The sequence below is a fragment of the Scomber japonicus genome, chromosome 2 (genome assembly GCF_027409825.1).
Source record: "Scomber japonicus isolate fScoJap1 chromosome 2, fScoJap1.pri, whole genome shotgun sequence".
Classification (NCBI taxonomy): Eukaryota; Metazoa; Chordata; class Actinopteri; order Scombriformes; family Scombridae; genus Scomber; species Scomber japonicus.
In genome coordinates, this window is record NC_070579.1 from 2135516 (window position 1) to 2150707 (window position 15192).

Genomic DNA, 15192 nt, shown 5'->3' on the forward strand with positions numbered 1-15192 from the left:
AGAGAGTAACACAATTATAACTTGTGTGAGGCTTGAAAGATGATAACTCATGGAAAAATTATAATTACGTATTTGAACAAGATGTTAACTTGTGCAAAGAAAAGATGATTCTTCAGGACTCTATGGGATGTTTATGGAAAGGAAAAGCACTTGTTTTTATATTAAAGCATGAAGAAGGTTTTTACATTTTTTTTTAGGTTTTAAATTTGTTTTCTTTGTATTTAATTCAGTCCCTGTTCTGCTGCAGCACAACTTTTGTGTAATTTTTAAAGTCAGATTTTGTTTAATTTTTCATTCAATTCTTAAGAAAAGGAAAGAAAAAAAGAGACAATCTAACATCAGCAGAAATATCATTTAGTGAATCCCATTTTTTGATCTGCTTTTAAGTAGAAATTAAAGAGTTCAAATGTTGAAGTCCAGTGTTTCTTCAAAATAAAAGCCTGATCAGCTTAAATTCAGCTGCCTGTAAAAAAAAAAGTTTCCTCCTAGTTTCTGTCTTCTCATCTAAATGAACTTACTTAACCCTTCTGTTGTCCTTGGGTCAAATTTCACAAGTTTTTAGATCAGAAACATGGATTTATTTCATGAAACTGCCTGACACTACTTTCAATGAACTAGGTTTGATGCTTCCGGTCAAATATTTGAAATGATATCAAACAGTACTACTCTGACTAAACTTTGACACATACAGTACCAGATTCAAATAAGTTTCTACTTTTTTGATTAAAAAAATGAGGTATAAATGAATTTAAATGAGGCCTATTGAGCAAAACCTTCAATAAGTAGGGACGTGCATGAGCCCATTTTTCAGGGTCGACTAGTCGGTGTGTACTTATAACCGACAAGTAATCGTACATTTACTGCATGCCGATATTCACAGGATCTAAATAGATAATGTGTCAAAAATAACTTTAGATATTCATAAGAAACAAGCTTTAACTGCGCAAACTAGTATTAATTTAAATGATAATCAGCCACATTAATTAAAAGAATAAATCTTGCAGGTTTACAGACCCCTAAAAATATAACCTAAACACCGCTGAGCATTTCCTTTACCATCATGTTAGCAATGAGAGACGTAACGTTAGCTTTCTCTCTGTTCACGTACTAGTTTGGTGATTAGCGTCAGGTCCGTCTCCCTTAGCAACCGTCACAGCAGACAGCAGCTTTTTGTCCATGTGAAGCCACCGTAGCTCAACTCTGCTCCACATATTTCACACCTGACAACATTATCCTTTACTTTCTGGAAGCTTTTAAACCACGCTGGACTTTAGTGTGACTTCGTCTGCATCATGTTTCCTCCAGTCAGCTAGCTAGCAGGCTAACTTACTACCGAGTCAGCTAGCTCGCAGGCTAACTTACTACCGAGTCAAATTCACTCTGTTAGAGCTCCTCCTAGTGGCTGAAAGTGAGAATTACACTCCAGCAGCTGTTAATGAACCTGAACACTAGACTACACAACTCAACTCTTCATTAAAGTTTATAATGAAAATGAATAAATGAATAAAACGGCCACAGCACAAATGATTAAACAGTCTGTGATGACTTAATTTTACAGTTTTTTAGTTATTTAATGAATGAAACAAAAGAAGCTTAGAGCTCCTCCCAGTGGCCGAAAGTGAGAATTACACTCCAGCAGCTGTTAATGAACCTGAATACTAGACTTTTGAACACAACCACAGTATGAAGGTTTACTTTAGACTCCACAAACAAATATTATATTATTAGGTTTTATGACACTTTCCTGGTGATAAGTTGGAATGAAGTTAAGGTTATGTCTAACACAGAATTGGGTGATGATTTTAACAGGAGGGCCGGATCATTAAAAAGATGGATGGAAGGTTGTAAAAGAAGACAGGAAGGAAAAGATGGAAGGAAGGAAAGAAGGAAGGAAGAAAGGTTGGGAAAAAAGACAGGAAGAAAAGAAAAGAAAGATGGAAAAAAGGAAAGAAGGAAGAGAAAGAAAGAAAGGTTAGAAAATAAGGCAGGAAGGAAAAGTTGGAAGGAAGGAAAGAAAAGAAAGAAAGAAAGGAAAGGAAAGGATGGAACGAAGAAAAGGAAAGAAAGAAAGGTTGGAAAAAATAAAAGAAGGTAAAGAAGGAAGGAAGTCGGAAGGAAAAGAAGGAAGAATGAAAGAAAGGTTGGGAAAAAAGAAAGAAAGAAAAGAAGGGAGGAAGAAAGAAAGGTTGACCTCCCTGATTGAAACCAGACTAAATGAATGAATGAATGAGCAGCAGATATTTCAGACGTGTTTCATCATCACTGGAACCGTTTATTAAGTGGAGGAACGAACAGAATCCACTCTGGAGTTTAAATGTTCAGTCGTTTCACACTTTTAACGTCTCGGCTCTGCGTCCAGAAGAATCGAGCCGCATGCAGAACCAGAACACAAAGTGCAAAAGTCCACAGGAAGTCCATTTCAACAGGAAGCAGATTTAAAATGCTACACAGGATCAATGGAGAGTACATTCAATATTCTCAATATTTAACTTTTTTGAATTGCACAGAACCTCAAAAAAAATAATAAAATAAAATCAAAACTCAGCTTCAACACTTCACTGAATACATATTTTATATCTTTAAATGATTTTTTTCTGCCAGTCAGTGAGCATGCAGATTATGTGTAGCTGGGGAAAAAAGCTACTCTGGAAACATCCAACGTTTCATATCATCACTTCAACATGAACTCAAAGTCAGAAAGAACCAGAAACCCAAGAGATGCAAACAGTCGAAGATGAGCTGAATGTACAGGCGAAGGCGAGACGAGTTTAAGGGCTGAACACATGAACGTACAGTAAGTAAGGCTGTAAGGCGGGGAAGAAAACCTCAGATTCTGCTCCTTTAAAGGATAATTACCGCTTTTTTTACAACCTGGACATTATTTCTAGCATAAAATACGATCATTTACTCACCCAGACAACTTTGGTGTCATGTGGAGTCGTTCTCCAGTGGAGCGCCGCGTATATCCGTATAATGAGAGTACACGGGGCACCTTCATTCCTTCCTTCCTCTTTTCGTTTTTTCCTCCCTCCATCCTACCTTCCTTCCTTCTTTCCGTTCCTCCTTTCCTCCCTCCATCCTACCTTCCTTCCTTCTTTCCTTTCCTCCCTCCATCCTTCCTGCCTTCCTTCTTTCCTCCTTCCTTCCCTCCTTCCTTCCTTCCTTCCTTCCTTCCTTCCGCCAAACTAGTTCATTTCACCAATATTTAGTTATGATACGTTAGAGCTATTCCCCTCCAAGCCCGTGGTGGCATGTGAGGCCAGGAGATAAACGTCTGTATCACAACACTGGAGGATTTCCGCTCAATGATAAACCGGGCTGATGACATCATCCAGATCAGAGGTCAGGAGGTCAACCTAGAGACCCCGGATGTTGATAACATCCCAGCTGACGTTGTGTTGTATTAACGTTGGTCCTTGGTTGGATATCGGTTGCAACGTCAGACAACTAAAAGCCAACGTTGAGACAACGTCTAAAGCTGATGTCAGTTTCACATAAAAATATAACGTTGACTTTACGTTGATATTTAGTTGGTTTTAAGTTGTGTTGGCAAGCAACCAATATCCAACGTCTAGTCAACCTCACCTGTTTAGGTTTTAACGTAAACCCAATTTTCAAATCCATATCATAATCCAATGGTAATCCAACGTTGGAGTACAACGTTGTTCTAATGCCGCATTAACGTCAGGTGTCAGCTGGGATGCCACCACGGGCTCGGAGGGGAATAGCACTAACGTATCATAACTAAATATTGGTGAAATGAACTAGTTTGGTGGCAGATAATGTGTTATATAGAGGCTCACATATAGAGGCGGCTGTATTCACATTATACAGATATACGTGGCGCTCCACTGGAGAACGACTCCACATGACACCAAAGTTGTCTGGGTGAGTAAATGATCGTATTTCATGCTAGAAATAAGGTCCGGTAATTATCCTTTAATTCCCCTCAACACATTTATCTTTTTACATAATGAAACATTTATCTGAAAAGCAAAAAGAGCTTCAAATAATCAACACATCAAACCTCCACAAAAAAATACTGTGAAAAAACTGCAGAAAAAAAGGTGAAAAAAAAGGTGAAAAAGTGAAGAGGAAGTGATTCAAACTGATTAAAGTGCAAAAAACAACAGAATAAAATACGCTGAGCTGGTTTTTATATAAAAAATGATCATTTTACTTTTTTATCTTTCCTCCAAAAATCCTAAAAAGCCACATCAGTCTGAACTCTGGTGGAATATTTGGAGTCTTTTTTAACATGTACACAATTTATGAATAATTAATGCTCTCTAATGAATAAATGAGTAATATGTGATTAAAGTTAACACAGTTTGTCTCAGCAGATGAATTTACTGCAACGATTAGTCAATTCATTCATCAGTTAGTCGCCATCAGTTGCTATTAAATTACATTAAAGCTGTTTTAATAATGGATTTAACTGTTTTGAGTCATTTTTATAAGTAAAAAGAAGCAAAATGTGAATATTTCCTGGTTTCTTTTGACTTATTTGACAGTAAACTGATTTTTTGATTATTGGAAAGCTGATTAGAAAATTAAACTATAGATTAATTGACAATGAAAATAATCAGTTAGTTGATGGATCATTAATATATCAGCCTAGATTTAATACTTCATTGATTAATCAGGACAATTATCGACATATTAATTCAATTTAAAGTGAAAATAAATCCACTAATGTTTCCATAAATGAATAATTCAAACCCTAAAATTCACAATTTGAGCTCATAAATTAACATAATGTTTATTTTCATCATTTCTAATCAAATATATTTAAATTCTGAGCTGTTAATTGGCCAAAAAATTCATTTAAAGGCATCAATTTGAATTATGTGATGGACACTAACTGATAATAATAATAATAATAGTTGCAGCTTCGTCTTTTAACTGTTGTATTTATGTTTTTTGGAGCAGATTTAAGAGCATTAATAACTCAAATGTTAAAAAAAAGACACCAGGATATAAAATATGATGATAATGATCTGAAGTTAACGAGCTGAAACATGCAAAAAACCCAGTCAGAAATGTTCTCTCATAAAAGTATCATCAAATAACTTCATAGATTCATAGATTCAGTCTGAGCGTGAGGAGACTTTCACAGCTCCTCTCATCAAACACTCCAATCATTCCTCTAAATCTCTTTAACCCTGAAAGAAATAATCCGTCCATCTTCTGACGACGGCCGCAGATAAAAAGCAGCGTCTTCAATCAAATCTGTGGCGCAACATCAGATTAGCGTCCAGGCTTCAGTCCGCTGAGGTTCACTCGCTCGGCTTTAACCCTCATGTCGTCCTTCCGGGTTAAAATTGACCCTGTCTGTTTTGACTGTTCCTTCTTTCCTCCCTTCCTCCCTTCCTTCTTTCCTTTATTCCTTCCTTCCTATTTTCCCTTTTGCTTCCCTTCCTCCTTTCCTCCCTCCGTCCTACCTTCCTTCCTTCCCCTGTCCTTCCTTTGCTTCCTTTCTTCCTTCTTCCTCCCTCCTTTCCTTCCTCCCTTCCTTCCCCTGTCCTTCCTTCCCTCCCTTCTTCCTCCCTCCTTTCCTTCCTTCCTTCCTTCTTCCTCCCTCCTTCTCCCTTCCTTTTGCTTCCCTTCCTCCTTTCCTCCCTCCGTCCTACCTTCCTTCCTTCCTTCCCCTGTCCTTCCTCCCTCATTTCCTTCCCCCCTCCTTTCCTTCCTTCCTTCCTCCTGTCCTTCCTTCATTCTTCCTCCCTCCTTTCCTTCCTCCCTTCCTTCTCCCTTCCTTCCTTGACTCGAGGACAACAGGAGGGTTAACTGGAAACAGCAACGTGTGGCGGGCGAAGGATTGACGAAGACGACGGAGGAGGAGGATTCATCTCCACGAGAGTTTATACTCTGACATCAGAGCGAGGAGCAGACGAGGACAGGGCTATAAGATCCATGAACAGGATCCAGGAGGATTAACGCCGACATGTGGCGGGAGAGATAACCCGATCATGAGATGCATCGATGACGTCCGACCGCTCAAAGTTTAACATCTGTCGCTCCTCATGATGGACGACGAAGGAAAGGAAAGGAAGGAAGGTTAAGGAAAGGAAAGGAAGCATGGTTCCTTAGTGCTCCTGCAGGTTCTGGTCGTGGTGGTGGTTCTGGTTCTGGTCGTGGTTCTGGGAGGAGGGCAGCAGGCGGGTGACGTGGCCGATCCCCTTGGTGACGCCTTCTCTGAACAGCAGCTTGGCGCCGAGTCGAAGGTACTCGGGATGTTTGATGAAGCGGAAACGAACGACGGCTCGCTCACCTGTCCGCAGCTCGTCCTGCAGCGGGGGGGGGGGGGGGGGTCACATGATGAGGTCACATGATGAGGTCACATATATACATGGGTCAGTGAGGTTTGTTTGTGTCCATGTGGTTTAGTTTAAATTTAAAGGGTTAAAATGTGAAAATAAACGTATGAATAACTTCACACATTCTTTTTTTGTGGACCCAGCATCAAATTTCTGCTTTTAATCCATTTAGAGAGAATATATTAGAGGATTGTGGCAAAAATGTCTAAGTGGTGTAACCATAAAAACTTTGGAAGGAAGGAAGGGAGGAAGGAAGGGAGGAAGGAAGGAAGGAATAAAGGAAGGAAGGATGGAAGGAAAGAATAAAGGAAGGAAGGAAGGAATAAAGGAAGGACAGGAGGAAGGAAGGGAGGGAGGAAGGAAGGAAGTAAGGGAGGGATGAAGGAAGGAAGGGAGGGAAGAAGGAAGGAAGGAATAAAGGAAGAGAGGAAGGAAGGAAGGAAGGAAGGATCAATATCAGTATAGGTCCACTTAAATACACTGTAGGTGATCAAATATGTAATATCTATCATTCTTTTGTGGTTACACCATTTGACATTGTCAGGAGCATTCAGTCTTACTTTTGGTAAAAAATGGTGCAATGTCATTTCATCATCATCTTACCAACACTATGCTTTCCTATTATTGTGCATATAAATAAAAACAATACGACCACCTGGAAGGTTAGGGTTCGGGTTTTAGGGTTTTAGGGTAGGACACTGACCTTCCCGTGAAGGCACTCCACGGTGGCCGTCTGCCGGACGTTGCCGACGTGGACGGTGACCTGTGACCCCCGGCGGAAGGTCTTGGCGTGGAAGAGAAGGACGATGGCGGCTTCAAACTCACAGCAGATGGTGGGATTCATCTTGGGACTCACCATCACCATCCCCTGCAACACAAGCTGCGTTCAGTGACACCGCTCCACACCTCTGCAGCTCTACAGCGTGCGTGACCTCTGACCTTTCGGAGCAGCGAGCGGTCGAAGCTCCCCAGAGCCAGCGTGGCGGCCTGACCGGCTCGCAGCACTCTGCAGGCCGAGCGGTTCCTCTGGATGCTGCCGACCTTCAGACGCAGGAAACGACCTTCGTCTGTGGGACCGACCACCAGACGCTCGCCCTCACGACACACACCGCTGAAACACACACACACACAGGACGTCACTGACTGTATGAACACACACACACACACACACACACACACACACACACACACACACACACACACACACACAGGACATCACTGACTGTATGAACACACACACACACACACACACACACACACACACACACACACACACACACACACAGTTTCCTGTACTGCAAAATTCCTTATATAATATAATATAATACACAATAGTCTAATGGGCTCTAAGAGATTATAATATATAATATAACATACACTAATACACTGTCATATAATACAATACATTATTATATCTAATCTAATGCACTATAATCTAATAGGGCTGTCAGCGTTAACGCGTTAATCCCCCGTAGACGGCTCCTCTAGCTGTAGCGCTATGCTTTGAAGTGGCCTCCTGCAGTAAACCTACCGCGCTGATGGAAAGTAAGAGAGCTACTGGACTTTTGAACGGCTTGTTTAACTTTAAAACACTTCCAGACGCTTCAGTTGACAAGTCAAAAGTAAAATGCAACCTGTGTCAAACGGAGTTTAACTACCACCGGAGTACGTGGAGTTTGAGTTAGCACCTCCACGCTAAACACCCAGGTGCAGCCAAGCCAGCCTCAGCTCCACCAAAGGACCATTTTGGAGTGTGGGAGTCGCAGCAGAGCCGTGATTGATTCCCAGTTAAGATACTCTGGTAAGAAATGCTTTACATTATGGGCTTAAAACTGCCTTCAAATGGAAAATAACAGGATTTTAAACATGACATTCAAAACGACATTAATCGTGATTAACTATGGAAACTGTGATTAATCGCGATTAAAAATAATTAATCGTTTGACAGCCCTAATAATAAATAAAACTAGATAAGCTTTTAATGCTGCTGCTCTCACCTGTACAGAGTTCCTCCCACCACAGTCCCAACGTCAGGGACCGAGTAGATCTCATCCACCTGCACACACACACACACACACACACACACACACAGACACACGCACACGCACGCACACACACACACACACACACACACACAAACACGTACGTACAGTAGAGAAAACACTATCAGTTATAGTTCCATTGTCAGGGGTCAAGGGTGTAGGTGTGCATGTGCGTGTGTGAGTGTGTGTATGTGTGTGTGTGTGTGTGTGTGTGTGTGTGTGTGAGTGTGTGTGTGTGTGTGTGTACCTGGAACTCAGTGAGCTGCTGCATCAGCTCTTCTTGCTCCTTGCTGTTGCTCAGTGGAGGAAGGATGTTCAGGAAAACCTTCAGCAGGTCCAAACTCTCTCCAGACACACTGGACAGGGTGAAGATGGGCGTGATGCTGCACACACACACACACACACAGGTAAACACACACACACACACACACACACACACACACACACACACGCATTAACACCAGTATTTGCAGTACTTGTACTCACCATGCTGTGTGTACTGCAGTATTAACAGTAGTATTTGCAGTAGTATTTGCAGTACTAAGAGTAGTATTAACAGTAGTATTAACAGTAGTATTTGTAGTATTTGCAGTTGTATTTGCAGTATTAACAGTAGTATTTGCAGTACTTGTACTCACCATGCAGACTGTGTATACTGCAGTATTAACAGTAGTATTTGCAGTACTTGTACTCACCATGCAGACTGTGTGTACTGCAGTACTAACAGTAGTATTTGCAGTAGTATTTGCAGTACTAACAGTAGTATTTGCAGTAGTATTTGCAGTACTAACAGTAGTATTTGCAGTAGTATTAACAGTAGTATTTGCAGTAGTATTAACAGTAGTATTTGCAGTAGTATTAACAGTAGTATTTGCAGTAGTATTAACAGTAGTATTTGCAGTAGTATTTGCAGTACTAGTACTCACCATGCAGACTGAGTGAACTGCAGTAGCCTATTAACAGTAGTATTTGCAGTACTAACAGTAGTATTTGCAGTAGTATTTGCAGTACTAACAGTAGTACTAGTACTCACCATGCAGACTGAGTGAACTGCTGAGCTGCGGTCACAGCGTCGTCGGGGCTTGACACCAGCATGGGGACCTTGTTGCAGCCCGGCTGCTTCAGGAGTCTCTCCAGCTGGCGCACGGTTCGCTCCACGGTGCCGCGAGAGCACAGGTCCACTTTACTGACCACGATGAAGATGGGAACTTTCAGCGCCATGGCCAGGCCCAGGTGCTCCCGCGTCGTACCGGCTGGACGGAGGAGGAGAGAAAAATACTCAAATACCTAGAAAACAGCTGACAGATACCAGCAGAAAACAATATTTTATTTGTTATCTATTTTTGTGTCATTAAAAAAACAACATACAGATTTTTATTGCTTATCATCAGATTCTTATTCTAAAATCGTATTTCCTTTAATCCAAACACTCTGGAAACACTGTGGAGACACACCGGCTCTGTTTGACTCTCAGCACGGATCACTGCTGCCCTCTGCTGGTGACTGTGAGGTACTGCTTCTAAAGTACTAACATTAAAACCAGAAACCTTCAAACCAGAAGCTTCAGACTCTGTTTGATACTCTGAGTCAGAACACTTTCTAATTTCCTGTGTTTTTATTATTAGTAGTTATAAAGAGTGAATGTGAGAGTTATTAGTTATATTCTTGTTAATATGTAATATTTTCAGTAAAGTCAGTTCAGCAGACAAGCTATTTTTATTTTTTTGAGGATCGTTTTTGCATTTTTTGCCTTTGTTTAAGGGGCTAGTGTGTCAACTCAGTGGTCTATCTATCTATCTATCTATCTATCTATCTATCTATCTATCTATCTACCTGTCTATCTATCTATCTATCTATCTATCTATCTATCTACCTACCTATCCATCCATTCATCCATCTATCTATGTATCTATCTATGTTATGGGCATTTTCACTATTAAAATTACTCTCATATTCATTTCAGATAAAAACATCACACCTCGATCAGCAGCCAGAGCAGCTACATACACGATATATAAATATACAGTTACGTGTTTTGTGTGTCTGGGTCAGCTCACCGATGCCAGTGTTGGCGCTCACCACCAGCATGGCGAAGTCAGGGCAATAGCTGGTGAGGCCGAAGATGGTCGTCTTCAGGTACTTGTGGTGTCCGGCCAGGTCGATGAATGTGATCATCTTAGAGGAGCTCTCGCAGATCTCCTCGGCTGTCCGAGACTCGCTGTAGTTCACGACCTGCAGAGAGAAGAGTGGAGTCGTGTTTCTGTTCACCTGCTGAATTTAAGTCCAATATTCACTCTCCTTAGCTGCTAAATACTCCACTATGTTCAGCAGCTAGTCTAGAGCTAAGTGTGTCTGTTTGTTTGGTGCTGAGCAGGTAGTGGGTTTTTTTTTAGCTCACCTCTCCTTTGCTGTTGAAGCCCAGGATCTCAAAGCTGATGCTGGATGTGCGTCCGGTCTGGATCTCGTGCAGGTGTCTGAAGAGGTTGAGGCGTGCTCGTCCTCGGCCGTTGTCCAGCTCGCCCTGCGTCAGGACACCTAGCAGGGTTGACTTCCCCGAGTCCACGTTCCCCAGCACCGCCACGCGCAGGTCCAGGAACTGAGCCGGCCCGAAAGAGCCGAACAGAGGAGGCAGAACATGTTGTCATTGTTCAGATTTCAAGTATGGAAAAAAATAAGGTGCCACACACTTAATGATAGAATTTAATGATACAGTAAAAGCAAACAGGGAACCAAAATCAGACACAAATACTGGTGAAAAATGAGAAATAAAGGCCTGTATCTAATATAAGACTTTCAAATAAAAGCCTGTCTCTGATATAAGACTTTCAAATAAAGGCCTGTCTCTGATATAAGACTTTCAAATAAAGGCCTGCCTATGATACAAGACTTTCAAATAAAGGCCTGTCTCTACTATAATAAGCCTGTTCCAAATAAAGGCCTGCCTCTGATATAAGACTTTAAAATAAAAGCCTGCCCTCTGATATAATAACACTGTTTCAAATAAAGGCCTGTCTCTACTATAATAACCCTGTTTCAAATAAAGGCCTGTCTCTACTAAAAGACTTTCAAATAAAGGCCTGTCTCTGATATAAGACTTTGAAATAAAGGCCTGTCTCTGATATAAGACTTTCAAATAATGGCCTGCCTGTACTATAAGACTTTCAAATAAAGGCCTGTCTCTACTATAATAAGACTGTTTCAAATAAAGGCCTGTCTCTACTATAAGACTGTTTCAAATAAAGGCCTGTCTCTAATATATTAAGACTGTTTCAAATAAAGGCCTGTCTCTACTATAAGACTGTTTCAAATAAAGGCCTGTCTCTGATATAAGACTTTCAAATAAAGGCCTGTTTCTGATATAAGACTTTCAAATAAAGGCCTGTCTCTACTATAATAAGACTGTTTCAAACAAAGGCCTGCCTATGATATAAGATTTCCAAATAAAGGCCTGTCTCTACTATAATAAGCCTGTTTCAAATAAAGGCCACTCCCTGCAGGATTTCCCTCAGTATTTTTGTGCTTTGTGATTTTTTGCGTCCTTCCTTCAGACAGAAGCAGGAAGAACCAGAACCAGAAGATCTCACCTGCTGATCATCTGGAACTTTTCGAACAAGGACTTCTGCGATTTTTCTGGTGTTTCTGTCCGAGTCGTAGTCCACCTCCCTCTCTCTGAGGAGCGTGATGTCGGCACCGACCCTGCAGACACAAAGAACCTCATCAGACTGATCACAGCTGATATAAACCAACCAAACTACTACGTTTATCGCCAACTATTTTCAATGGTCTTACCAATTGATCATTTTGAGTCATTATTCAAGAAGAAAATGTCCAAATTTCTCTGATTCAGCTTCTTAAATGTGAATATTTTATGGTTTCTTTATGACATTAAACTGAATATCTTTGTGTTGAGGACAAAATGAGATATTTGAGGACGTCAGCCTGGACTTTGGGAAACACTGATCAATATTTGCACTAAAATTATATAAATCTTCATGATGCTACAAACCTCCGACACATTTAAGACTCAGAAACACAGTTTAACCCTCATCAGACGGAGGCGACCTACTTCTCTGCCATCCTCTTTAAGGTTTTGAGCGAGGCCCTCATGTCGGCCTCGGTCAGCCCCACCAGCAGGCCGTTGTCTTCCACTCCGATCTGGTAGACGGCCTCGCCGCGGCCCTCCTGCAGACGCCACTTCAGCTGCGTGGCCAGATGCTCGAAGCGGTACTGAGTGGGGTTGACCAGCTTCAGCTGGAAAGAAGGAAGGGAGGAAGAAAGGAAGGAAGGAAGGAAGGAAGGAAGGAACAGTCAAAACAGACGGGTCAATTTGACCCGGGAGGACAACAGGAAGGTTAACAAGACAGTTCAGTTTGCATTTTTGGGCATTTTTGGGCATTTTTCACCCTTTTCTGACGTCAATAATTGATTAATCAAGAAATTAATCAATCCTGCAGTTATAAATTATTACCAAACAGTAAATGATTAATCAATTATCAGAACTGTCTGATGGTAATGAAGAGTTAATTACCTTATATTCGATGTTTCCTTCTTCAGCCTGGAAACAGACAGAGAGACAGGTGAGGACACATTTAACCACAGTTTAACACTGATGGTTGGATTTTATGATGAAGTGTGATGATAATGTTTAATGTGATATTTGACTGATATCAGCATGTCTGCACTTCCTGTATCCATGGAAGTAAAAAAAAGTAAAATAAAAAAGCTTCGTTTCAGAATGCAGAAAGTTGAAATTGATCATTAAGTTTTTTTACAAACAGCAAAGTCTGTTCCTTTAAAATTTCATATGCAGGTGAGAATGATGAGCAACATGCATTTCTAACATTAAATGGTATCATCATATTTCAAGACTTCTTTGATATAAACACATTTCAACAGAATATCAGTTTATACATCTGCTCTTATCACAGATTTATTACTTAGTCAGTGGCAAAAACAAGTGTTAGTGAAAGACAATTAGAATTAGAGCTCGACCAATATATTGATCAACCAATACTGGCCTATCACAGATATACTGGTATCACTGTTAATGCCGTCCAATACATGCCGATATTTATTTTTTTAAAGATATCTAAGCAGCATTTTATGTATATTTAATCCCGTTTCCTAATTCAAGTTTAATATATTAAATCCCCATTGATGTTTAGAGCACTTATGAAAATAAAGTTTATTCTTAAACTGTAAGATATCATTACACAAGTGTTTGGTAACCACACTTAGAAAAAAAGCACATTTATGAATATGTTCTGTATGTATGAGATTATCAGCTGTTATATTGATATCGGAATATCAGTATTGGCATTGGCCCCAAAACTCTAGTATTGGTTCGGCCTTAATTAGAGTAACTTAATTAATTCAAAGCCTTACTATTAATTACTCTTTCTGAATGTGTGTTTATAGGGACGAATGCTACTATATTAAATAAAGCTAATGGAATACAATTGTTCTAAATATTACATTTAATGTGGTGAATCATGGAGATCAGGAAATATGAAGTCATTATTAGTATGTGTATGTGTATGTGTGTGAATGTGTTGTGTGTATTCAATGTAATGGTGCGATATGCAGCTGCATCAACACTTAGGCCCAAGACAAATTCCTTGTAAAGGACAATAAAGTTTATCTTATCTTAAATACACGATTAAAATATTTAAGGACTGACCTGAAAGGCAAGGACCCTATTGTTTCTGTATCGTTTTGTATTTGAGCCTCAATTTGGTAATATTTATCATTCTTTTGTGGTTACACCATTTGACATTTTCAGGAGCATTCAGTCTTACTTTTGGTTAAAAAAAATGGTGCAAATGTCATTTCAAATCTCTCTTATTGATCTTTTTTTAATATATTGATTATATTGAACTGGGCGTAACCTCCATGATGTCTTGCTGCGGAGTTCAGTCTCAATTTATCTAGAAAACCAACTCCCTTCCTTCCTTCCTTCCTGCCTTCCTTCCTTCCTACCTAACACCATATCAACTAGTTTGGCATGATCTTACATTATAACTTTTATATTAAATAAAGCTAATTAATATATTGATTATATTGAACTGGGTGTAACCTCCATGATGTCTTGCTGCGGAGTTCAGTCAGAATTTATCTAGAAAACCAACAAAAATACTAAATGTACATTTTAACAAACCTGATGCTGCTTTTAAAGCTACTTATGACTTGACTATTGTATTTTAATATATTCATTTTTATAATATTCTATACACTGAGTCACTTTTTGTTGTGTTTGTACCTTTACTACCCAGGTGAGTTTGTTGATATGTTTGTTTATTGGCAGATTTCTTGGACGTTTTCTCCTCATCACAGAGGATATAGACACTTATTAGGGTCCAATATGGAGTCAGAGTCGCATTAACAGTGTTTATTACGCGATGTTTTTGGTGTTTTATTGTTTGTTGTGAAGAAAACTGCGACAGAGTAACGTTTAGCTGAGTGGGGGCATGAGCTCCGGGTTGTAACGAGCTCTGTGATTGGTTTACCCGCCGAGGACTCCGCGGATAAACCAATCACAGAGCTCGTTTCAACGCGGAGCTCATAGAACTGGAGTTACATCCAGGTTACTGATATTTAATCCCCGGATAAAGCCCGGTAGCTACCTCCGGTGGTAAATACGGTGGCGGTGTTTTATTGTTCCTGTTGTTCTTTTTACTTCTTCTCCTCCTGCCTCGTTTCCCTCTTCTCGTTCTCGACTTTTTGGCCGTTTTCTTCCCGTTGTTACCGGAGGAACCGGAGCCCTGCTGTCCGCCGTGTCTGCTGCTGTGGCCGGACACTGCTGCAGCTGCACCGTCATGTAAATCCACCAT

At 40.3% G+C, this 15192-nt stretch overlaps 1 protein-coding gene across 1 annotated transcript; it reads right to left on the reverse strand.

Moving 5' to 3' along the window:
- Positions 1-6088: 6088 nt before the first annotated feature.
- gtpbp2b (GTP binding protein 2b) lies at positions 6089-15192 on the reverse strand. Its single transcript, XM_053337239.1, has 12 exons — positions 14986-15192; positions 12891-12917; positions 12429-12613; positions 11947-12058; positions 10761-10958; positions 10420-10594; positions 9396-9615; positions 8610-8745; positions 8318-8376; positions 7260-7431; positions 7024-7188; positions 6089-6290 (listed from the first exon to the last, which is right to left on the reverse strand). Exons 1-12 carry the CDS (start codon positions 15190-15192, stop codon positions 6090-6092), a joined length of 1857 nt encoding a protein of 618 aa, XP_053193214.1. The 3' UTR covers position 6089.

Excerpts from the sequence above, each read along its gene's own strand:
- gtpbp2b (XM_053337239.1), bottom strand. The coding sequence starts at position 15,192 with ATGGTGGATTTACATGACGGTGCAGCTGCAGCAGTGTCCGGCCACAGC. Across the intron at positions 12,918-14,985 it reads CACCGTATTTACCACCGGAG|GCTGAAGAAGGAAACATCGA; the intron begins GTAGCTACCGGG and ends GTCTGTTTCCAG. Across the intron at positions 7,189-7,259 it reads ACCGCTCGCTGCTCCGAAAG|GGGATGGTGATGGTGAGTCC; the intron begins GTCAGAGGTCAC and ends CTTGTGTTGCAG.